This window comes from Quercus lobata, chromosome 3, assembly GCF_001633185.2.
Source record: "Quercus lobata isolate SW786 chromosome 3, ValleyOak3.0 Primary Assembly, whole genome shotgun sequence".
Classification (NCBI taxonomy): Eukaryota; Viridiplantae; Streptophyta; class Magnoliopsida; order Fagales; family Fagaceae; genus Quercus; species Quercus lobata.
The window spans coordinates 27,952,520-27,978,626 of NC_044906.1; the positions used below are offsets into that span (position 1 = coordinate 27,952,520).

The 26,107-nt window shown below is 33.5% G+C and overlaps 2 protein-coding genes across 2 annotated transcripts in view; both read left to right on the forward strand.

Moving 5' to 3' along the window:
* LOC115979728 (ankyrin repeat-containing protein ITN1-like) lies at nucleotides 1-8,157 on the forward strand. The gene is made up of 4 exons (XM_031101791.1): nucleotides 1-138; nucleotides 220-299; nucleotides 5,428-5,896; nucleotides 8,001-8,157. The coding sequence occupies exons 3-4, from the start codon at nucleotides 5,482-5,484 to the stop codon at nucleotides 8,105-8,107; spliced, it is 522 nt and encodes a 173-aa protein (XP_030957651.1). The 5' UTR covers nucleotides 1-138; nucleotides 220-299; nucleotides 5,428-5,481; the 3' UTR covers nucleotides 8,108-8,157.
* LOC115980676 (ankyrin repeat-containing protein At5g02620-like) overlaps nucleotides 8,154-26,107 on the forward strand; it is a 22,380-nt gene continuing 4,426 nt past the window's right edge. The window contains exons 1-2 of the mRNA XM_031102905.1: nucleotides 8,154-8,204; nucleotides 25,041-25,570. Coding sequence (XP_030958765.1) covers nucleotides 25,058-25,570 — 513 coding nt within the window. The 5' untranslated portion in view covers nucleotides 8,154-8,204; nucleotides 25,041-25,057. The remainder of the gene's footprint in view (nucleotides 8,205-25,040; nucleotides 25,571-26,107) is intronic.

The following is a 26,107-nucleotide window of genomic DNA, read 5'->3' on the forward strand; positions in this document are numbered from 1 at the left end:
CAACTGGCAGTGTTTCATTTCCCCACTCCCAATCCCGCACCAGCCCTTTTCGAATCTTTAGCCTCCCCTTTCTGAGTCATACGGATTTCTTACAATTCCATGGTTTTCTACTTTTGACTGAGTTGACCGCTTGGACAGGTATAATTCAAATACCAGAACGACTTTAGAGACCAGTGTCTTTTCCAATAAGCAATAACACTTTTTTTTTTTTGGTATCAGGGGCAATATTCTGTTATGTTTATTTACTCTATTTCACAGAGGGACACTACAAACTTTATTTAAAAGCTCTCTTTACAAAGGTATCACGTTTCCTCTCTTTGTGTGTGTGCATTTCTTAAAAATATATGTATACTTGACCTCTGTTAAATTAGTTACTGAAAACTTTAAAAATGTAGGTAGAACATGAGATTGGTTTAAGCCATTTTGTGAAGAGTGTTTGAATTGTATCGTAAGCTATTTAACCAATATTGCCTGTATCGTTATCTATTGTTATTATATAAACTATTGTGTAACTCCTAGCATAGCATGGGTACAATTAAAACATCACAACATGGTTCAAATTATACATAGTATTAGATTACACATTTTTTAAATTATATATTTCTAAAATATATAATAGTTTCTCATTATATATATATATATATATATATATATATATATGATTTAGAATTTAATTGGATTTAAACTTTTCAATTTTTGTACTCAATAGTTCACTTACCACAAAAAATAAAAAATTAGATGGACAAAAATCAAAAATCAAAATCTAATATAACAAATTTTTTTTTTTTTTTTTTCATAACAGATAGCTTCAAAGTCTAGTCATCCAAAAATTATTTTAAAACCACAATACTGCCTAATTAAATTGTTAAAGAAAAAGAAAAACTAAGAGCTTTGTAGTTCAGCTTATTGACACTTTCTGATTTTCCATCTGAAACATCTAAGGTTTTAATTTCTCCCACCCTCAATTATCGATGTATCAAAAAAAAAAAAAATTGTTATAAAAAGCCTTAATTTTTATGATGCTCATATGGTTAATGGCATCTTTAAAATGACTCATTCAATTAACGTTTTTTCCTTGGTTTTATCTTATTTATCCTTTCTATTGTCTCAAAGGTCTTAAATTGTTAGTTCAAAGAATTAATAGATACAATTTTTATACTTTTTTTCATTTATCCTTTATTTTATCTTAATAGATTCACGTTTACTTTATAAATACAAAACATAGTGTGAATAAAAAGATATAATTTCTACCCCCTTGATCTATCATAAACCCCGACAACAATCTCAGTTAACACGCAACACTAGTTTAATGACTTATAATACGTACTTACTGGTTTTTTTTTTTTTTTGGGATGACTAGACTTTGAAGCTATCTATTGTGAAAAAAATTGTTATATTAGATTTTCAATATAATTTAATTTGAATTGTAACGTCCAATCGGTTTATGGATTTGGAATATGCATTTAAAAATATTTTCTACACAATATGAAAATAATTTTCAAACTCAATTCTACATTTCTAAGTTCTACCTCTCTAGTTATTCATTCTAATTTTGACCATTCATAACTTTTTCAACAATTATTGAAAATTATTTGGGATGATATTTATTGTTAGTATAACTAGCTTGTATCCCTATGCATATGCATGGATATACTTAAAAGATATATATTAAAACTCATAATATAATTCCGACATATATAATTTAAATACTATTGATATTTAGTCATTTTTATATTTTGTTAATTCTTTAAAAAATCTTATAAGAATATTATTAAGTAGAAAATGTAAATTGTCCATATTTTAAATTTTTTTTATTAATTCTTAATTTTTGATTTTTTTTTTTACAGTTCATTTATTCTAGATTATTTGGTTTTTGTACTCAATAACTCACTTGGATGAATATTTATTATGTGGTCCCACAATTGACTCCAAAATTAAGAAATAAAAGTCTCTAAAAATATTTCTCAAAAAAAAAAAAAAAACTGTCTAGAAATAAATAATTTAGCTTCAATTGTAGAATTTAATTAGATTTTTTCAAAGTTATATATATATATATATATATATAAATTGCCTAAGTTCAAGGATCAAAATCAACCAAACGGATTGAACGTATTCTAATTTCCATTTAGTACTTCCATTCCATTTATGATTACCTACTTAAGAGGAGGTGTAATGGCCCCATGTTGTTCTGTACTTATAATGTATATCAAAAAAAGGCCTATGGTTTATTAGCCCAAATGGCTCCATCCACCAAAAAAAAAATTGGCTGGGGGTGTCTGAAAGTATTGCTTTTCCATTTAAAAAAAGAAAAAAAGAAAAAAAGAAATGTTGTTAAAGTCTTGGGATTGTTCGGCTTTTAGATGATTTGTCTGAATGTCATTGATTGCTGAAGTAACCGAATGCGAGTAAATTGGAGTATTGTATAAGGCAATCATCAAGGATTCACAAGCAGCTGAATACAAAAAAAATTTGTGCATGACAGTCCGGATTTTAGACAATTGCCAGTACGTGCGCATGCAGTTCGAGTCTTTATGACAAGAGAACAAGCATGATGTCTATCTCTTCTCTCAACTCCATTTTGGAGAAGATGAGAATGATTTCCACGGTATTGGGCTCTATGATGACTATGATTGCCCACACTGTAAATAATTTGGGTCCATAGATTTGTCAGAATTAGGATCTTGGATACGGGAAAATTATATTGGGCTAGTAACATGCCTCAAACGCATAGGGTGAAGGCCCAAGGGTGGCCCAGTGGAAATGGTATTGATATTTCTTTTCGCTTCTGAACCTTCTTCCAAACCGACAGCACCCCCCCCCCCCCACCCCTCTTTCACATTTTACCTCTTAGTTACATTCATAATATTTTCATAATAAATTTTAGGTGGTAAATTGTATTGATATTTCTTCTCGCTTTTGAACGTTCTTCCAAACCAACACCCCCCTTTCACATTTCACCTCTTAGTTACGTTCATAATATTTTCATAGCAAATTTAAGGTGGTAAGTTGTTATGAGTTTAAATTTTAATTTGAACATATCATTGAAATAACCTTTTTGCCTATTAGTAATAGTCATTAATAACCTGTTATTTAAGCTTTATTATAAAAGTGTTGTGGACAAAACATTTTTCTAAACAAATAATTATAGAAGCAAACATTGGCCACTAGTAACATGAATCATATGGATCCTCTTACAATCACATCTTTAAATCTTTAACAATTTTATGGATCCTCTTACGAGCTATTGTCTTCAATAACTTTTTTAAGTGTTCTATTATTTTTAGGCTAATTGGTCTATATTTCTTCACCCACTAGGGGAATTAAGGCTATAAACTAGCTTATAAATTTGTACATATGCATGAGTACAATTTAGGATACAAACACACATTTTTACCTAGTAACGTATTGTACATATTTATAGGATTACATAAAAGAGTAATAAATTTGATTTAAGCCTTTTATATTTTCGAGGTTTAGATGAATGGATTTGCATAAAAATATAACTAATACAAAATTAGAGTATAATTGAAGGGACTCTTAACTTGAAATTGAACTTTTAAAACTCAATAAAGAAAGAAGCTTTATTTATTATGTTGTTAACATGTCACCAATCACATTTATTACCATTTGAGTTTGAAATTTATTTTATAATAAAATTGGTAGTAATTTTAATATTCTTTCTTTTATATCACAAATCACAATTGTCAAAATCTGTACTTAAACTCTGTACTTTCAAAAAAAAAAAATTAATTTAAAAATCAATAGTAATGATCATACCTTTGAAAGAAATGTGAATAAATTTTTTGGATGAAAATACCATTATATAAAAAATAAAATTACAAAGAGGAACACGTTGTATACATTTCCGAGTTTTCTTCAACCAGTTGGAAAAAATTATCACCCATAATATTCTATGTACCAATTGCTTTCAACAATTTTTTCTTTCCTTAAACTAACTCGATCCTTAGTCCTTACCATTAGACTATTAGTATTGTTGTGGATTTCAATAATTATTATTATTTTTATAATACATGTTAGATCACTATTGTCAACGTTGTCCATGGATATACAGGTACGAGCACCACCCAAAAAATAAACAAATGAATAAATAAATATATAAAAAAAAGAAAGAAAGAAAGGGGAAACTAAATTGAATTTCTAAGAGTGAACAACTAAATGCAGGTTATGAGAGGCTATATCTATTTGTTAAATATTTACAAAATTTTAAATGATAAGTTATTATTAGCTGTTATTGGTGGCCAAAAAAAAAAAAAAAAAAAAAAAAAAAAACAATTTCAATGGTAAGTTCAAATTAGAGTTAATAACAACTTACTACTTATGATTTTTTATGAAAGTATTGTGAATGCAACACTTTTATATATATAACCCTTTAATATAAAAATTAATTAGAGTAATAACTAGTTTATTGATATATATATATATATATATATATATTTGGGGAGAAATAGAGTTTATTGAGGTGATCTTATTTATGTAAGTAAGTATTATTATTGTGGTCCCCTTTTGACACCAAAATTAAGAATATTTTAAAACACATGACACAAAATTAGCCTACATTTGAAATTTAATTTAGAATTTAATAAGATTTTCTTTTGGCCTTGACTTTGTATATAAAAAATATGTGTGGTTAATTATAGACAACGGTTGTCCTTCATCAACACAAGCTAAAATTACTGCTGTGATGTTGGGCCAATACTAGACCAAGATTTCAGGGAAAAACAGTGAAGGCATACAATTGGGGCCCTGTAGGCTAGTCTTTGTTGAACACATCAACTAGCTTCACGAATTCAGTTCTTTCACCGCTGCACTATTTGTTATAACTTTTAAGGTGACTTGTTGATTCTTTTTCTTCCAATCATTTCCTTTAACAAACAGAAAAAAAAATGTTAATAAATGTTTTAACGTATTGGATTAAAAACTATTTTTAAAAATATTTTATTAAAAAAGATAAAGTAATTAATTTTTTTTGATAACTATTTATAAAAGTGGTATTAGAATTTTTTCAATTTGGTTTATTAATAATTGACACGAAAAATAAATTGGAACACACACGGTACCTTATCTAAAACTCTGAGGATAAAAAAAGGCCTTCAAAATATCCCATTGTCACATTTGCCACCCTGTCTAAGTTTCTGGAACCCTTGTTTTTAGTCACACAGTAAAAATGTATCACATTGGCTAATTGATACTAATGCTTGACTCTATACTTTATAGAATATAGGTCTATATGTGCAGTGGGTTACCTCCACAATCAAAGCTTCTGAAAGCGAAAAAGAGGAAACCAAAATCTAAAGAATAAGAATCACAATGAATCCTCAACTCTATCATGCTGCTAGCTCTGGCGATTTAAGTTTCTTTGAGACATTGACAAATTCTGATACCCTTCTCGATGTGACAACCGAGAAGAGCACTGTTCTTCATGTTGCAGTGCAATGCAATCGTCCCCAGGTTGCAAAAAAGATGGTTGAATTACGTCCAAGCCTTCTGTATCAAACAAACTCCAAAGGCAATACTCCGCTACATGTTGCTGCAAGGGTAGGAAGTCATTCAATGGTAAAGCTCCTTATAGAATATACCAAAAGTTTGGATGTTGAAATTGGTGGCCGGAAGATTCTGAGCATGGTGAATCTGGTGAAGGATACCGCCCTGCACGTCGCAGTGCAATATGGTAAATCTGAGGTTGTGGAAGAACTAATTAAGGAGGACCCAGAACTGGGTACGTTTATAAATAACGCTGGGGAATCCGCACTGTTCCTTGCTGTGGATAGAAAATTCTACAAGATTGCTTCTTGTATCCTAAGTGCTGCTCCAGAATGCTCCTTTGCTGGAAGGGACGGCATGAATGTCTTGCATGCAATGGCCATTCGCTCAAGTCGTAAGTCTTTTTATTTTCTGATAAAAAGTTAGAAGACTCAAGTAGTAAGTCTTTGTCATTATAGAGTATAGACTACATACATTTATGGAATTTTATGATGATATGGTAATGTTACATGTTATATTGGTGGGGGGAAATTTCTCAGGAAAATAGGTCCTTAATTATTTTTGCACTCTCCTCTTTTAGGCTCGTTGTTTTTGTATATCTTAAAGGAAGTTTAATTAACATGCTATAGGCTTATAGCCTTGTTGTGAACTCTATCATTATTTTAGAAATTGTAAACTGTTATAAATCAATAATGATAGAGTTCACAACAAAAAGTCACAAAAATTTCTCAACAAATCTCACTTCAACTGTAAAAAAATTATATTCTTCATGAAAATATCTATTTGATTTTCTTTTTATTTTATTTCTCTTTCAAGATAACTCATTTGAAATGTCACACCTCCCATTCAAAATATGAGTTAGGCACATGACAATGGCCACATACCCATAATTTTACTTTACAAGTGCACAAGGTTCACTAGAGTTCAATGACTATTCTCTAAAAGAAATTCAATAACAAGTGACAACATTGGCCAATCTTCGATATATCAATAGTTAAAAGAAAAATTCCTAAAATATTGCTATTGACAGAAAAGTACACAAATTTCGATTCTTCCATTAGTCACTAAACAATAATGTCAAATCCTAATATTCTTCTCGCACACCCCCTCAACAACAACTCAAATGTGCTACTCCTCAATATCTAAAACAGAGAAAGAAGGGGTGAAGTCAATAGCTTTGTAAGTAAACCAAATTCTCTATTAGCTAGATCATAGATGAAGCATATATACAAGTAAAATAAACAAACTATTCAAAGGATAAAATTCACAGGCGTAGCAATATCATCTTAGTTCAATGAATTTCAAAACATCAAAAATTTCATTGGACTTGAAATGAAATTTACACATGTTTGATCCAAATTTTTAGGAGATATAAATTTTCTAAATAATCAACTGAATCAAATAAATATATAATATTTCAATAAGTTAAATTTTCTAGTTATTTTCTTTAAATCAACTCAGCTAAAATAATTAAATAAAATTTTTTAAGGGACAACAAAGGAATATTTAGTAAATCAAACATTGTATTTTAAGAAAAATATGACTAGCCAAGAATCAGATTAGTTACTTCATTCAATGCTTACTAAAAGAAAAAATTTTGCAACTCTTCAAGATCACTCCAACATAACCTAAATCCATCATAATCAATTCAATTACTAAGAATGTTAAAAAAAGAAACTAAAATAATTTATCCTATGGTCTAAGTATAACATAGCAAAAATAAATTTCTAGGATATTTACCTCAAGAATCTTCAAGCCTCCACTTCTTGGAATCCTTACGTTAGGTAGTCTTCTCTCTTTGGGTTATCTAAGTTAGAAACAACTAATCAGTCTATGGGTTTTCTTTTAGCCTTATTTTCTCTTTCCCTAGATCACACGGGTGTTACTGAAATGTTTATCATTTTAGTAGTTATTTATTTTTAAAATTAAAAAGAGAATTTTCACACTCAGAACTCATGTTAAGAGGCAAGTAGTTGTTTTGTTTGTTGTTACTAGTAGAATGTTTGAATGGTCTAATACTTTTGTATTTGCAGTGAACTTAAATTTGGGGCATAAATTCTATAAGAAACGGTACCAGGTTTTATTATTATGAATTTATTAGAGTTAGCCCTGCAGATTTTTATTTTAGTTCAAAGGTTTTTAAAATAAATTTTAGAGTACGTTCTTGCGTGTAATTGATTTATTTTTGAATTAGTTTGAAATTACTTGATAACTTTGATTAAAATAATTCTAGATATTGATTTAAATTATATCTTAGAACTTCTTATTTGATAGTTTGACAATAAAACATGGCTCTGGCTATCCATGAATTTTTTTGAATATAGAGATGTTACTTTATTACACAGTGTGTGTAACATGTGAAAATCTGATATGCATAAGATCCATGTGTGATGTGTCCAACCTCTCATAGGATCCCCACCTCACATATTGTCCTTTGGAAGTTAGTTTTCTAATATGATGATTGCTAAAGCTGCTGGCTTTTGATCTACCTGATGCAGATGTTGAAATTACTATAGGAGATACGTTCGTTTCAAAAGGAGGAGGAGTTCGCTTCCTGCGTACTCTTTTGTGCGCTCTTAACGTATATCTTTTTTTTTTTTTTTGATAACCTCTTAACGTATATCTACCCCCTGCTTGGGTGGTCTTTGAGCATGAAGTACACCCGAATCATGATCAGCTCAAATCTGAAACCATTCCAGAAGGTAAATAAAATGCAACTCAAGAACTCATTTTTCCCCTTACTTTTTTTTCCCATTAAATCATAAAATCATATTAAATTAGTATATAATCATTAATCAAACAGAGGACTCAGTCATCTTTCTTAAATTTATTAGATCGATTAATTGTTATTGATGGGTATAGTGACAGCGAAATCTTGAATGCCAGTCTATTGTGAGAACACGTAAAATAATACTCCTCCCATCCCAGTTTGTTTGTTCTCTATTCCATTTTGGGATATCCCAAAATATTGTCCTATTTCTAAAAATAAAAGTTATTAATTTACCAATGTTTCTATTATACCCTTACTTTATTTTCAAAACTATTTGAAAAGAAAACTATCAAATATTTTAAAAAATTAATCTAACTGGGGCACCTTTTTAGTTGCCTCATTAAATATAACTATTTAAAAAAAAACTGATAAATTTATTTAGGGGTAGTTTTGTAAATTTATACATTTTTATAAGACAGACAAAATAATAAATGATGTTTCTTTAAAAAGTATGACTTTTCAAACAGGGCAAATAAATTAAGATGGAGGGAGTAAATGACAAGAAACACTACATTAAATGTAATGTAATTGAGAAAAATCTATATCTATAATCACAGGAAACGCTAAGTCACCAACACAAGAAAAAAAAAATTTATCAATAATTAATATTACAATCATACTCACAAGCTATTACATACTTCACAAGCACAAACAAACTCAACTCTCTAATACATCCAAAAGTGTTCTCATACAAATACACTAAGCAAAGCTTAGTCTCTAACTTTTTTTTTTCTTTTGGAAAAAAATTGCCTTTTAATTCTCACATCTATTAAAAATGTTACTCTACCACTCTATATATGGGGACAACCACATGTCTCTAATTCTTTTCTTATTAATATGAGACTGACCATTGTCAAAAAAATATGAGACTGACACCCGAAATAGGAATTCTTACACTTGCTTATTATTCTTCTAACTGATATATGATTTCGAAACCAATTAGTAAATCTTTAAACTGTTCTTTTCTTTTGCTGGACTCAATAAATTTCCACCTTCTGCCCATGTGATCTCTTTACTATTACTTCATTGGGTATTCCTCTTATACACCCTTTGTGGGTTAGGTGTTGATACCAGATTTTGTACAGAACTTACCGGCCTTGAACTAAGTGTTTGTAATGTCTCCTATCCTAATTTAGGCAATAAAATGTCAAAGAACCGTCAACTATGTTCGGTGATTAATTTATGTGCTCAAAAGGTGTTAGGAACCCTGAAATATCTACCTCATAACGATTACCCTATTACTATCATTTTCAGCATTTTAACAGATTTTATATATGAAAAACTAGAAAACTAGGGTTTTGTATTCAAAAATGATTTTTGAGGAGGAAAACCTGGAAACCGGAGTTTGATCTTTGACACAATTTTTATATGGAAAACCATAAAACAATAAATTTTCTACATGGAAAACCTAGAAATCAGAGTTTCATATTTGAAAAGGTTTTTGATTTAGAAAACCATAAAATAAGGATTTTGTATTTGAAAGATTTTTGACATGGAAAGCTATATAACCAATTTGGCATTTGATTTATTTATTTATTTATTTTGTGTGGGCATAAAATGTTAGATTAAGCGTGCATTTGGATTGGTTGTTTTGCCCAATCCGTGTTTCTGCATTTTTTTAGTGGGTCTCATGGGTACTGTTTACGAACCCACAAACGTCAAGAAAACATAAATTACTAGGTAAATTTGGGCCTCACAATACTATTTAAAAATTATTTTTGCTGCAGTATTTTCAACAATAAGTTTTTAATTTTCAGCAAATAAGCGGTATTCAAACATACCTTAATTTTTTTTTTTAGAAACAAATACACACACAAAAGAAAAAGGGAAAGAGATTTTAATACAAAGACACATCACAATTCTACTCAGGGCCGGCTCAATGAATTTGGGGACCCTAGGCAAAATCTTTAAATGGGGCATTTTATTATATTTAATTATTAATTCATATATTTTTTTCAATTAAAATTTATTTTTCTTGCTTTTTGAGAGGCAAAATTACTAATTAAATTTTTGCATTCAAGTTCCGCTAACATTTCCTTTTCAATTGGTAATATGACTAATCCACTTAATCTTTCTTGTGACATAGTTGATCTTAAATAGCATTTTATTAATTTTAATTTTGAAAAACTTATTTATGCGGAAGCAACTGTAACATGTATAGTTAGTAATATTCTGAAAGCAATACATGCATTTGGAAAAGATTCTAGCCTCTTTATATAATTTAGTACATTAATTGGAGAGTTTTCATTTATTTGCAAAACTTCTTTTAAAACTTTTAATTCTGAAAATAAATCTAAGCCATCAATATCGGAATAAGTTTCATGTGTGAGAAAATATTCAAGATTAAGACAATTTTTTTCAAATTATACAATTTTTTGATGGGATATTATATAATATTATATAATATATTATTACTATTTGGGGCCTCTTTATCAGTGGGGGCCTTAGGCCACTGCCTAAGTGGCCTATAGCTTCAGCCGACCCTGATTCTACTCAAAAGTTAAGAGAATTTTTAAGGGAGGGTAGGACAAGTTATACTATATATATAACACACTCTTTTAAGCAATGTGAGATAATAACCCATTCTTTTTTTGAGAAACAAACACGGGGAATGAGTTCTAACACAAAAGTATATTATAACTCCATTCAAAAGTCATGGTAACTTTTAAGGGAAGGTGAGAGAAATTATACTACACACAACACACTCTTTTAAGCAAATGAGACAATTACCCATTCTTTTTTAATTGAATGTTTAAATTCATAATTTTATGTCAACTTAAATTTTTTGATACAATCGATAACTTATCAAAATATTAGAGCCATTACTTTGATCCTTCAGTACAGTCTTGGTAGTCTTTCTTTAGATGCCTTATGACTTTGTTAAAGGCCAACCACCGCCACTGTCAACCAAGATTGGATCACCAAAGGTTTTTCCCATCATGATCCCAGTTCAAACATGCGTCAACCTAAGCAAACACATGCACGGGTCCATAGTTCAAAGAGTTGCAAACACATTCCCCCCAGAGTCAGCCCGAAAAACTACTGCAAGCACTCGTACAGTCGTACGCACCAAATGTAGTTTTAGAGTTCCTTCACATGCGCCTATGCACCCGTACGCACCCACAAGCGCTCATACACGCTAGTATGCCTTAGCACATACGCCATGTGTTGTGCCACAACAAAACTACATCCACATCAGCTCCTAGTGTCATGTCAGCAGACGGAACCATCAACTTGGACCCGAAACGTTAACTTGACTCATGTGTATTGACTAGACCTTTTACTAGCGTTGACTTTGACCATTGCCTTTTTGCTAGGATTGATTTGTGTGTCGGTGCTTCGTAGTTAATTTTCGCGTCCTGATTTCATTTTGAAGTTTGTTTTTGCATTTGAGCTCTCTTTATGGAGCAACAAGAGATTTATTTCCAATTCAAGTTGTCCTTGACGGCGGCAACTACTCTTACTAGGCCCAAGCCATGTGTAGCTTTTTTAAAGGTTGCAAGTTATGCCTTTATGTGATTGGGCAACACAAGGATCTTGAATGCAAAGAGGGTGAAACTGATGAATATGTTCTTTGTCTTAAACATTGGGATGGCTGTAACCATCAAATTATCACTTGACTTTGCAACACCTCCACTCCTACTGTTCAAATGGAATTTGGGGGATAGAACACATCCAAATAAGATTGGGATATGCATTGTTCCCGGTATTCTAGATCTGATGGCGCTAGAGAGCATAAACTTATGGTTACCCTATATCAACTTTGATAAGAACTTGGCAAACACAATACTACCTTTTCATAGCTGAATGCCTTTCCTCTGGGATTAATTAGCAGCATCTAAACCTATTATCAAGACTCTATCTGAGGCCAAAATTATCAATTCACATCATGAAAGAGTGCACTTGCATAAGTTCTTAATGGGTATACATATGAATGAGCTAGTTCGTGAAGAGATTCGTTTACAATTCCTCTACGAATAGTTCTTGTTATTCTAGCCTCTATCACTACTGTTGTTACAGCCCTTGTAGTATCTTCTGGCCCTACTTGGTCCAAGATAATAATAACAAGAGATCCAATAAGAATTGTTGATGCCTTGCGGTGGTTCGACCACCCATCTCGGCGACCCTCGCTTGGAGAGCCCTTGTGAAGGCTCAGGTGCAGGTGCTGTGAGGGAAGGATAGTGCCTCCTTGGTGTGTGACGAGAATCTGGGTCACTTTTAAGGGAATTACCAAGGGTAGATAAAGTCACCACCAATCATTAGGTTTTTTTAAGGTGTTATTGGTCACCTAACTTTATTTGATTTTATTACCTATCCTTAGTTAAGAAAAATGGCATTTTTCCTAATCTAATGTGGATGGATAAAAAATCATGATTCTTGAATTCGGAAGTCTGGTTACGTGTGGGGAAGGTGTTAGACACCCCAAAATGCCTATCCATGAACAGTCCTTTGTTTTTGTAAAACTTTAATTTTCGAACATTGGCAATAAAAAGCAAGCTATTAGCATTAGCTCTCGGGGCTTTGGATTTTGAGGTTTGGTTTCGGAAAGGGTGTGGTCTTAATTGATGATTTCCTAGTGTATTTGGAATTGATGCCAAATTTCCACGACGAAAATCTGACAGCATTTCATCTTATTTTTGCAGCGGAAATCTAGCAGTGCTTCACCTCAGGTGCATCATACCACGCAAAATGCCATTCTCACCAAGCTTTCATTGTGAGAATACGACAACAGGGTGCCCCATTTTCATGGCGAAAATTCGGCAGAGTTTTGCGTTTGGTGTGCTATGGCACATCAGCAGGGTTTCACGTCGATGTATATAGTGCGTGTTGATGTGCATCGTATACACAGGGAAACCAATGTCACTTGGTGACATGGATCGAAACAATCACACTGTGGTGACTATGCACACAGTATGGCATGAATATGCGCTTGCAGCAGATGCTTTGAGCGCATACCCACATCACAAGGTCAAGAGCTCTCATGACTAGAAAGGGTCGCTCACATAGTCAAGAGAGTCTGTCATACAAAGTGCACAATCACCCACACACATGTAGGCACACACACACACACACACACACACACACACATACACATACATACATACATCATGCACAATGCTATCACACGGAGCAGGAAAGTAAAACAAACATTGCCAACGTCCCAAGGGTATGGCCCAGCAAGATACAAGAAATGTAAAGCAGACATTGCTATACCTAGGGAATGCGGTCCAAGCAAAGTGTAGGAAAGATAAAGGGTACAAGGAAAGGGGGAATCCTAATACATGCTCTAGAGAAGAGGTTTAAAAGAGAGGAAGAAAGATGTAACCACTTGGGGAGGCTAGACCTTCTAATCTGCTGATTATTGTCCTTTGTGGGCTTGTGTCTTCAAGCTTGCATCCTTGCCTTTTTTGTTCGCTCCTCTGGGTCATGCCCCTACTCCAAGCGTCCTCGCTCCATGCATGTACATGTGACAAACAAGGAAAATAAGCCAGCAGACAAGCAAAAGAGATAACAAAGGAGACAAAGAGAGCATGCAAAGAAACACAAACAAAGAGAGCCAAACGGGGCAAACAAACTTGCTAGGCATATGAAAGGGCAAACAAGCATGTTATCAAGCAAAAGGTGGTGTCTTAGGACAAATGTAGGTTTGGATCAAGTGTCTATAGTTTCATTGGATTGGAGTACGGACGGCACAAGCAAGTAAGGACTCATGCATGCATGAACATGTAGGCAAGAGTGTGAAAATGCAAAAAAGCAAAGAAAGCCTAATGGGTGGCACAAAACAAGCATGGCAAGCATATCATCACACGGAGCAAAGAAAGGGTATGTATTGAGCAAACTGGCATCACGTGGATGCATTCTCACAAGTGGTTACACCCAGACAAACCACAAGAGGGGCAGATGTAACCACACAAGAACAAGCCCCGGGGAGGGGGAAGGGGAGAGGGGCAACAAAGCATGGCAAAACCTAGATCTAGAGAGGCAAGCATAGACATAAAGCATAAAAGCAAGCAAGCAAGCATACACATGTATATAGGAAATGATCCAAATCCTTTGATATGAGCCTAGGTGTATGGATGTAGGTCTCGACCACAAGATCTAGATCTACACCCTACCAAAATGGCCAAAACACAAGAAAGAGATATAACAAGAGACAAAAAGGCTGTAGAAGCACATGGCATAGCAACCAATATATAGATCTAGACACACAAACATGGCATAGAGCACATAAACAAATAGATCTAAACAAAAACATGGAAATGAGCACATAAAAGATATAGATTTAAACAAAAGTATGGCAATAAACATAGGCATGTAGATCTAAGCATAAATATGGCAAAGAACACATAGGCATGTAGATCTAAGTAAAAGCATGGCAAGGAGCACATAAAGATATAGATCTAAACAAAAGCGTGGCATAGAATACATAGACATGTAGATCTAAGCATAAACATGGCAAAGAACACATAGACATGTAGATCCAAGCAAAGACATGGCAAGGAGCACATAAAGATACAAATCTAAACAAAAGCATGGCATAGAACACATAGGCATGTAGATCTAAGCATAAATATGGAAAAAAGCAAGGAGACATGTTAGGAAATCTATAAAACATGCTGGAAAAACTATAAAACATGTTAGGAAGAAAAATAAAGCAAGAATATGTAAGGAAATTAAATGGGTGTGGATTGTAGCTAAAAAGCTACATCCACACCCTTAAACCTCAAATCCAAGGTATTGAATCAAGGAGAGGAAGATTGGGAGCAAGAACACTACCTCTTAATTGTTGTGAGAAAGGAAGAATCAAACCTTTTTTGATGTGTTTAGGAGAGAATTTAGAAAGGAAAAGAGAGAGAGAGGATCTGCCTAGAAAATGCCCAAAACTGGCCAAAATCTTTTTTATTTTTTATTTTTTTATCTAGGGGGGGGGGTCTGGGGGTATTTATAGGCCAAAAGTGACCTTTTAGCTATCGGCGACCTTACAAGGTGTGCCGGGTTGACATCAACTGTTTCGTCTTTTTCTACTTTTCTGTTCGGACTTTGATCACATAATTGAAGGCCTTTTCGAACTCCGATTAAGCTGATCTTGGTGTCCTTGGAAATCTCTGGATGTTTAGTTTCTAGAACACTAAAGAAATTTAAAATCCAATAATCGGATCAAAAGTTGTGGCTTTGGGAAGCATGTTGATGCACTTTTTACGGTTTTCAGGATATCTCAACTATATTAACTCCAATTTCGACCCATGAATAGTCGTTGGAAAGAGAATTTGATATTTTACGCAATGGTGATAGTTCCAACCCATTATGACATACAGATCAAAATTAGGGTTTTTGGTGCCCCTAAAAGTCAACCTCAGGTCAAACTTGACAAAAATCTCCGCATAGCTCGGGTTTGATGTAAAAACATGAAAAATGTTGTTTTGGGATAATTTTGACCTAATTTGACTTTCGGTCAACCTAGGGTTGACTAGAGGCATTTTAGTCATTTTGTCCGAAAAAGGCACTTTGAGTGCTTTGATGCTAGAACGGGTTGTGCCACATCATATGGTTTTTACAAGATTTATGTCATTTAAAAATTCTATAATTTAAGGGACACACCATGGAACATTTTCGTACTCATGCTTGTATACTTCAGAATATGACCGCCTTAGCTAACTTTGAGTTTGCTACACCACAGGTTGTCTTATTATTCATCCTTGTCAAGTATAGATCTTCGACTACTCCAACCTTCTCTATGGTAGATGTGCAAGCTCTCATCACCTAGGTTCTATTTAAGTCTTCTAGTGCATCCAATTCTAAATTGTCCATGTTCAGAAGAGTGCGATTAATATTGCACCAGTATGAAAGAATGAGTTAATTTAAGTTGAGGGAACCACAAAAGATAGAGGAATACCAAAACTAACACTAGTAGAAGTAATAAAATTGGACATGACAATTAGGGAATTAACAAAAAGATCGTGAGTTTAGGTAGAAGAGAATGGAAGAAAATAATACATGTGATAAGAGTAATGGCTATATGTGTATTTTGAAAGCTCACTAGTATAAATACTAGAGTGATTTTAAACACCAAATTTTAAATTATGGCTAGATTGCTCTTAATCTACTCTAAACAATGTGAAATAAGACTAATAGCTATGGAATCAACTAATACTACTAAATAGTACATGGGTGAACAGAAAGATGCAATGCTAAAATGTAAAGCACAGTAGGGAAAAGAATAGAAAACCCAAGATAACACGTGATGTGTTATCGAAGAAGAAAACTGAAGAACTTGGCATAAAAACCTCTCCATGGCCCTTCAAGCCAAAATTATCCACTAGTGATTAAGTTGGAGTACAAAGATAACAAAAGAGACCTTCCAAGCTTAATCTACCCAAAGTACTTGAGTCCTTTAAGCTACATCTATCAATGGACTTCTTGGAGTCTTGTCTTCACTAGCTTCCTGGATCGCGCAATACCGCTCGATTGTGCCACCCCTTACCGGCTTAATTTGGCAAAGACCCGATGCTTCCCAAGCTCCAAAACACTCTCTACACTCTGAATGGGTGTGGGTTATGTTGGGTTAAAATCTCCTTTCAAGGTATGACAATGGGAGAAGGGAGAAAAAGAGACTACAAAGGAATTCTCACTTAAGGATGAGTAGTTCTCTCTAAAAGGTGGGTATTGTGAAAACCTTTCTCTAGGGTTTTTCTTCTAATAGCCTCCTTACAATTTTGTGGGTAATGAAGGTATATATAGTGTGGGTGAAGGATAGAAGAGTTACACAAAAATATCTAGCTGTCTGAGAGCTTTAACATGAAGCTTCAATGATCCATTTGAATCAAGTTATACACAAATGACACTAAGTTAAAACCTATACCATGCATAGAAATGAATGTATATGACCCCTCACGAAAAGAGTTTACATTGATTAAAGCTTTTTATTTGGCTTTCTTTTTCAAACTTTGAATAGTATTTCTCAAACTTTATGAGTAAAGATTGTTAGGTTCTAAATATTTAGTCATAGATGTTTAGGTTCTAAATATTTAGTCATAAATGTTTAGGTTCTAAATATGTTGTATGTTGGCAAACCGAGAACAAAAACTTGTCTAGGATTAGATCTTAGGGCCTTTGAAGTAATTTAGACATTGCTCAGGCTGATACAAGTCAAGATTCAAGAACATACAACCTGTAGAAAAGAGAATTCAAAAATTGAAGAGCTCGATCGATCAAGAGAGAGCTTCGACTGATTGAACTGGGATTCTGCAGATTTTCAAATTAGGCCCAACATCCTGCGAAACATTTAAGGTTTGAGTCTAACATTGCTAGGTATAAAAGGAAAACTCTAATACACATTTTTCCAAGTCTTAAGAGTTACTAATGTGAGATCTATGAGATTTTGTAACCTTATAACTCTACAAGCACTTATCTGAGATCAAATTCATAATTCTAGTACTGGTAAAGTAAAGTTGCAGCCAAGCCTTTAGCTATCAAGCGTATTGAAGATTAAGGCATGAATAGGTGGTTCATTTGAAAACAGATCTAGATCAAGGAAGTCTATGGAGTTCAGAGCCTAGTTTAGTATCTATGTTAGATTTACTAAGAATTGGTATTCTTGATTGTAAATCTTAACTTGATATAGTGGATTTTTCTCTTGAGATAGTTCCCCCTAGGTTTTTTTTACCTTGAAATGAGTTGTTTCATTGGTTTTCCTAGGTCATCACATCTTGTGTTATTTACTTTTCCTCTATGTTTATTTCATGTGATGAATGTTTAACCTAGATCTGAATAATTAACTTAAGTAACAACTTGGTCAATAAATTAGGTTAAACAAATTGTGTTTTCTAGGGGTCTAAAACTTAACAAAGATGCCTTGAAATTTTTTATATTTCTTTGAAGAACAAGCCTTTGGCTTTGGCATCGTTATTTTTTAATACAATTTGCTTCACCTTTCCTAGTTTAACTAGTTTTCGAAGAAAGACTTTTGTAACTCTTTCTCTTTTAGAAATTGACGTTTGAAGAGCTTTTGAGAAAAAAAGTGAGGATATATATAAGAACAAGTCTACGAATATGTCAAGGTCAATCAAGATGATTGGTCAAACACATATGAAAACCTTGAAGATCTATTTACAAGAATCAAACATAGATTTCTAGATTTCACTCACATTCAATATATGTGCATAAATAACAAGACTAAACTCATAAATATACTATGCCATTAGTATGAAGGTACTAGGCCAAACTTTACATGATATGTGCTTAAACAAACATGATCAAACTTTTTGGTTTTTTCACTTTTTATGTGTTTTTAGAGTTTTTACTCACACAAATGCATAAATGTAAGAACAAAACAATAACAATGCATATAAAGAGATGCATTATGCACAAATGCATGAGAATGAAGCACCTAACGCACAAAAATTCCTACAAAGATCGAAAAAATTTAGATCAAGGACCAAAAGAGCATAAGTTCAATCATAGGAATCCTTCCTCACCCAAACGGAACGAGCGTTTGGAGTGAATGTCTCATAAGAAGTGAGACGAGGGGTGGAAGAATGAAAACCAGAGATATACAAAGTCAAGGAAGTGATAGCATTAAAAACTTGTTTCAACAGCTTCCAAGAAGCTCAAGTTTTTCTTTTCTTTTAGTTTTTTAAAAGCATAAAACTTAGAGCAATGAGGTCTTCTATGACCAAAAGCACCACAATGGTGACAAACAATGTGTTTAGATCCATTAGGCTTTCTAGGGAGGATCTAGCAACATGGTTTTGTTCTCTTTTCAACAAAGAACATTGAGGTCTAATATGATCAATCTCATCGCAATGGTAGCAAGTAAGAACAAACTTAGATCCGTCTAAATCCCTATGATGAGGCCTAAATAAAGGTTTTGGCTTAAGAGCCTTTCTCTCCACGTTATGATTCCTTTTATGTGGAGGTATGTACAACGATTTCTCATTAGAGATAGAACTCACAACAGGCACAAAATCGGGTTTTACAATAAGATTGCAACAAAGAACTTCTTCATTTTTAGTAGGTTCCCCAATCAAACAATTGACATGCATCTTAAGAGATTCATTTTCACATTTAAGATCACCAACAAGTTTGTTAGTCAAAAAAAGTTTAACATCCAAATCTTTTTTCAAACATTCAAACTCTTTCAACTTTATCAAAGAATTTTTAGCAAGTTTCTTATACTTCTTAACCAACTTGTTAGATTCATCAAGTTTAGTGGTTAAGACATCATTTTCACAGACAAACTTACTAAATTTTTCTTGGAACTTTTTAGCATTTTTCTTCAAGAGTTTGGCATTTACAGTTTTAGAAACACCCAAAGAGTCATGTAACATGGCATCACAATCATAAGGAAAAACACTCATAGAGGCATTTTCAAAAACACATGGCATGTTACATTTAACATCATCAACAACATGCAAAGAAGCACATAGAGCATTATCCATGGCAACTAAAACAAAGGGTTAAGGATCACACTTAGGTAATTAAACCAAAACCAGTGTACCCACTCTAATACTAATTGAAAGCTCACTAGTATAATTACTAGAGTGATTTTAGACCAAAAATTTTAAATTACGGCTAAATTGCTTTTAATCTACTCTAAACAATGCGGAATAAAAGTAATATATATGCAGTCAATCAGGACTACTAACTAGTGCATGGATGAATATAAAGATGTAATGCTAAAATTTAAAGGGTAGTAGGGAAAAGAATAGAAAACCTAAAATCACGTGATGTGTTATTGAAGAGGAAAACTGAAGAACTCGGCGTAAAAACCTCTCTATAGCCCTCCAAGCTGACATGATCCACTAGTGAATAAGTTATAGTACAATAATAACAAAAGAGACCATTCAAGCCTAATCGATCCAAAATACTTGAGCCCTCTAAGCTCCAGCAACCAACAAGTTTCTTAGAGTCTTGTCTTCACTAGCTTCCTGGATCTCACAATATTGCCTTATTGCATCACCAGGCAGTCAAGAAATGGAGACCTTATCTTGTAGGAAAGCCATTTATCATCAACCAAAGCCTTAAGTTCTTTCTTGAGTAGAGGGTTGGCACACCTGCACAACAAAAGTGGATAACTAAGTTTTTGAGATATTCTCTTTTGGTTGAGTATAATCAAGGGAGGGAGAATAAGGCTGTTGATGACATTGATAGAAGATTGGAAGACTCAAATTCTTTAACTACAGATTCTGGTGCCTCATTTTTTGATGTCATTTCCTTGCCCTTTTTGGCTAGACGAAGGACAATTACAAACAAGAGAATGAGTACCAAAATTTGTTTGATTATATTGTAGACAATAGTTCTACACCAACTGGTTTTTCTTTGCATAATAGGGTTTTTTTCTATAAGGGTCGATTCTTCCTTAGCAACAACTCCTCTTTAAAAGCCTTGGTGTTACATCATATCCATAATTCCCCTCTTAGAGGTCACTTTGGCTATTTAAAGACTACACAAGATAAAGAAGACGGTTTTTTTGGAAAGGAATGAATAAGGATGTCCAATGTCATATCCTGTGTTGTGAAGAATGTCAAAGGATCAAGGTGGACACTACCAAAGCTGCTGGTCTATTGTAGCCTTTCCCTATTCTTGACAAGCATTGGTTTGATATCAATATGGGCTTTATTGAAGGCTTACCTAAGTCTTACAGCTATGAAGTTATATTGATGGTGGTTGACAGGCTAACTAAGTTTGTCCATTTCATTCCTTTATCTCATCCTTACATAGTTGCCAAGGTAGCTACATAGCTACATTTTTCATGAAGGAAGTATTCAAGCTCCATGGCTTGCCTAAGTCCATTGTTAGTGAAGGGATGCTGTTAAGAGGCATTGAGTTAGCCATATCTCTAGCTTACCATCCTCAGTCTAATGGCCAAATTGAGTGGTGAATAGAAGTTTAGAGCAATATCTCAGAGCCTTTATTGGTGACAGACCTCATGCTTGGGCAGATTGGCTTCACTTAGCTGAGTATTGGTTTAACACCAATTACCATACATCAACTAATCTGACTCCCTTTGAAGCTTTATATGGCACTCCTCCTAAATTTTTGGATTATATTCTTCATACAACCTAAGTGGCTACAGTTGATCAGATGCTGCAAATGTGACAAGATCTTATTTCTCTTTTGAAACAGAATTTGGTTTTTGCTTAAGCTCGAATGAAAGCTCATTATGATCAACATAGAGCTGACAAATGTTTTGTTGTTGGTGATTGGGTTTATCTTAAGCTTTAACCTTGAATGCTCTAAAATGTGTGAAAACACAAGAGTTGTTTAGACCCCAAGTTAAAAACTACGGCTCGATAGATTTTACTCTAACTTATATTAAGTGCGGAATATAGTAAAAGCGGGTGGATGAACAAATAAACTACTCTAAGCTATATTCAATATAACACAGCAGTAATAAGGAAGCAAATAGAGTAGGGAAGAAGAATGCAAACACTAGATAACACGCCGATGTGTTATTGAAGAGGAAACCGAAGAACTCGGCGAAAAACCTCTCCGCCGCCCTCCAAGCGGTAATTGATCCATTAGACAATTAGTTGGGATACATGGGTCAGCAAGAGACTCTCCAAGTATAATCTACCTGATGTACCTAAACCCTCCAAGCTCCTACTCCAACAAGACTTTTCGAAACCGTGTCTTGTTTAGTTCTCCAGATCCCGTAACAAGCTCCATGTTGCATCTGCCATCCTTGGCTTTTTCCAATGCTTTCCAGCAGCACCAAAACCTCACTGAACACTCTGAAAAGGTGTGGTAAGTATTTGGGCTATCAACCTCTCAAGGATATAAAAATGGAGAGGTAGGAGTTAAGGAAAATCCACAAGAAAAATGTGTAGAGATATATGGGTATAACAATCTCCAACTCTCAAGGTTTGTGGCTAGAATTTTCTCTCAGAAGCACTCCTCAACAATTGTGGGTAATGTGGGTATATATAGTGTGGATACAGAAAGTGTATATCAGATAGCACAGTCTGGCAAAATAGAATATTTCGCAAGTGTCTCGCGGGAAAGCCTTACCTGCAAGCTACTCGCGAAACACAGCTATCTTCATCTGTCCAGACTTTTTGCATTCCAATCATGTGAAGGGAACATGCATCATTTCGCAAGATGCTTAGTCGCAAGCTACCCACGAAAACTCTTCTATCTTCAATTGCTTGAGTCTTCACACACTTCCTCTATATCACACAACCCTTACAATTAAATCCCACAATAAATAAAGGATATAAAAGATTGAATAAAATTACAATCAAATTTTGGCACGGAATTAAAGTCAACAAAACACATAGTTGTAAATTACAACTTTATAAACCTTATAAACAGCACTAGGCTTAAGGTGGGACATGTGACTTATAAGCTAGCTTTGCCTGATGGTTATTTGATTCATCCAAATGTTTCATGTTTCTTGTTTGAAACTTAAAATGTGGTTCTTATCTCTACTCTTTCACCTGTTGACTCTACTAGTGTCTAAGGACGGAACCAGGATTTGAACCTAGGGGGAGCCAAAGTTTAAAACAATTTTTATTTTTTTATTTTTTTTATGAAAATAAAAACTAACATTTATTTCATATTCAACAAAATACTACATATAAAATAAGTGTTTCTTAAACATTTGATATTATAAAAATGTTGACAAAGTATAACATACAAAAAAAGTATTTTTTAAACATTTCAACACATTTATCAAAATGGAACTCGACGCTCTTTTAAGTCTCGAAAGTCGTCTATGATTGATTCTGTACCAAATTTTGAAGTAATCTCCTTCTCAATGTACAAAATCATAGAGTCCATTAGAAAATCATCAGATTTTTTCATTTGAAAAAAATTTAATATTGTAGTGGACTTACTCATGATCTACAAATTTTTTTTTAAAAAATGTTTCATTATTTCCATATTTCGTAGTTCTATACACCAACTAAAATAAAAGGGGACTTCTCAACCCCCAAAAAAAAGAAAAAATCTAAAACCAAAATAATCACAAACAGACAAAGTACAAGTTTATATATATTACTAATATTAGCCACATCACACAAACTGACAAAGACAAAGTTCACAAGTTCATATATATTACTAATATTAGCCATATCACACAAAGGGACAAAGTCACAAAGACAAAATTTTTGATAAAACCAAAACAATTAGACCAAAGACTTTGGTCAATTGGTCTCACAAAAAAGTCACTAATGACTTAGCAAACACTAGTCTCACAGATTCACAAAACTAGATAAAAGTAAAACCAAAAAAAAAAAAAAAAAATTACAATTTACAAACATTGAAACCGATCCACACAAAAGCCACAATTACAAAGTAGTTGAGAGACACAACACACCAGTTAAAAAGCCACAACTCACAAACACAATAGTCAAATACCACAATTCATAAAAAACCTCAGAGGGCAAAGGGCTAATCGGATAAGGCAAAGCAATATAGCAAAGGATCTGAGGAGGAGCAGCAGCAGCAACAGTCTGGATCTGAGGAGGAGCAGTAGCAGCAACAGTTCAGATCTGATATGAGGAGGAGTAGAACAATAGCAGTAGTGATGAAGATTGGAGGCATTGATGAGGTTGAGTAGAGGAAGAGTGAGGTTAGGGTAAAAATTTGAGAATTGTTATTTAGGTTTTCAGTCTATATTTAATTTTTATTTTGTAGTTTTTAATTTGTCGTTTTTTTTTTTTTTTTTTTTTTTTTTTTGGATGAGAGTTTGTGGGTTTTTTTTCAGATTGCATTTGGGTATACTAGGTTTTTTTTTTTTTTTAATTCGGGGGGGGGGGGCATTGTAGGTCCGTCCCTGGCTAGTGTCCTTAACTCAGAGCCTCCTGTAGTGCTTTAGCATAGGTCTATCATTGAAGTCTTAGTTCAATGGTAAGGCCAGTTCAAAGAAGATGCTACTTGGGAGTCCCTCTACAACCTCTAGCACCAATTTCCTTACCTTGTATATGTGTTTAGTTAGTTAGAGACGTGTTGATGTGGCAGTGTTGGTTGTCAAGTTAGTTTCAATGTTGATATGGCTATGGTAATTGTCAAGTTAGTTATTGGTAGTTAAGAATTGTAAAACAAATTGTGGGAATGTATTGCTAGTTGGTAAGTTACCTATAAAGGATGTGAAACATAGATGTAAAGGGATTTTATTCTAATGTATACAAAATTCTTCTTCATTCATGTCTTCTCTCTCATTTTCTCTTCTTTCTCTCTATCTCTCTCTTCTTGTATTCCAAAACTTTTGTTCCTTCTTAATTTAATCCACAAGAAGTTGCAAGTTCTTATCAGTAAGCCATTATGATTGAAAAAGTTGAAATAAATGATTGACTATTATCATTTTAGTATCTATTTTAACTTCACTGCTGTGCATCCTTGACGCGATAATCATTTCAGAAGTATAAGTGCTTGTGAGTTGTAGGGGGTAAGGACCGTGGTTCAAGTCTTCAAGGTGGAGTTTCAGTTTCACACACATATACACTTAGAATAGATTAAAGTAGAATTTCTATCTTATAAAAAAAATAAAAATAAAAATAAAAGTATCTATTTTAAATTCTTTAAGATGTATCAAAATCATTTCACTCATTTTAAATTGGATGTATAAGATTTTAGAAACTCCATAGTCATGCTCTTAATATCTGGCAAGATAAAATAAGAAGATTTACTTCCCATTTATATTCCAAGCAATCAGCATCATCTTAATATATTTCAAAATCAAATTGAAAATTACTATTTTAGGAGAAATTCATCATACTTATATACATGCGTAGAAGTGATAACCTAAGCAATATCCTGTTCTTAGGTTTTGTGAGAAAGGTGATGGAAAAATGTCCTTCTATGATTGTACAAGGCGAGAACTTAGGCTGCACTCCTCTGCACATTGCAGCAGGTATGGGTAACATGAAATTGGTCAAGCTGTTTTTAGAAAATGATACTTTGCCTGCATATGTAAAGGACAGAGAAGGTTTGTCTGCTTTTCACATTGCGGCCAAGGAAGGCAATGTTCTTGTAATGAAAGAACTCATCACAGCGTGTCCAGATATCTATGAGTTGTTGGACAACAGGGGTCGGACTGCTCTCCATGTTGCTGCAGAAAGTGGGATGTGGGAAGCTGTCAATTTTTTTCTAGAGAGACCAGATCTTGAGGGTCTTATCAACGAGCAAGATGAAGAAGGAAATACACCTATGCATCTTGCAGCTGTCAAAGGATATTACAAAATTCTCATAAAATTGGCAGGTTGTAGAAATGTTGACACAAATGCGACAAACAAGGAGGGCTTGACAATAATGGACAAAAATCGTTCCAGTGTAGCATTAAGAATCAGACTACAGGTATGACTCCTCTGTCCTGCGGAATGCAGTATCAATGCATCATAGGAAATTAGGAATTTTGAACAAAGAAACACTCCAAAATTTTGCTTTTAATGGAGTATTAAAAAGACGGTTGATTTGGTGGGGGAAATTTTATTTTAAAAAGGGAAGTTTTTAATATCTATTTACCACATGGTTAAAGGTTAATACTAAACTACAAAAGAATTAAGGGCACCTACAATATAATTTATTTATTTTTTTGCTTAGTGTAGATTTTTTTTTGGGCAAGTCATCAGCGTGTACATATCACTTGTATGTGCGCCATCGCCGCTCTTTCTATCTCTCTTTTAGTCCTTCACTTCCCCCGGTCCCTCCTCTTCCCTCTCTCTTCCATAGATGGCTTCATCACCCCCAAAACAATGCTCCCACTAGTGACGAGACTCAGCTTTGCACGATGAATATTTTCTTTGAGATAAATTTTTTAGGGTTTGGTCAAGTTTAAATTTTCAATCATGCTTTTTAGATGTGAACTAGTGAGTTTAAGGTTTTGCCGTCCAT

Excerpts from the sequence above, each read along its gene's own strand:
- LOC115979728 (XM_031101791.1), top strand. The coding sequence starts at position 5,482 with ATGGTTGAATTACGTCCAAGCCTTCTGTATCAAACAAACTCCAAAGGC. Across the intron at positions 5,897-8,000 it reads AATGGCCATTCGCTCAAGTC|ATGTTGAAATTACTATAGGA; the intron begins GTAAGTCTTTTT and ends TACCTGATGCAG.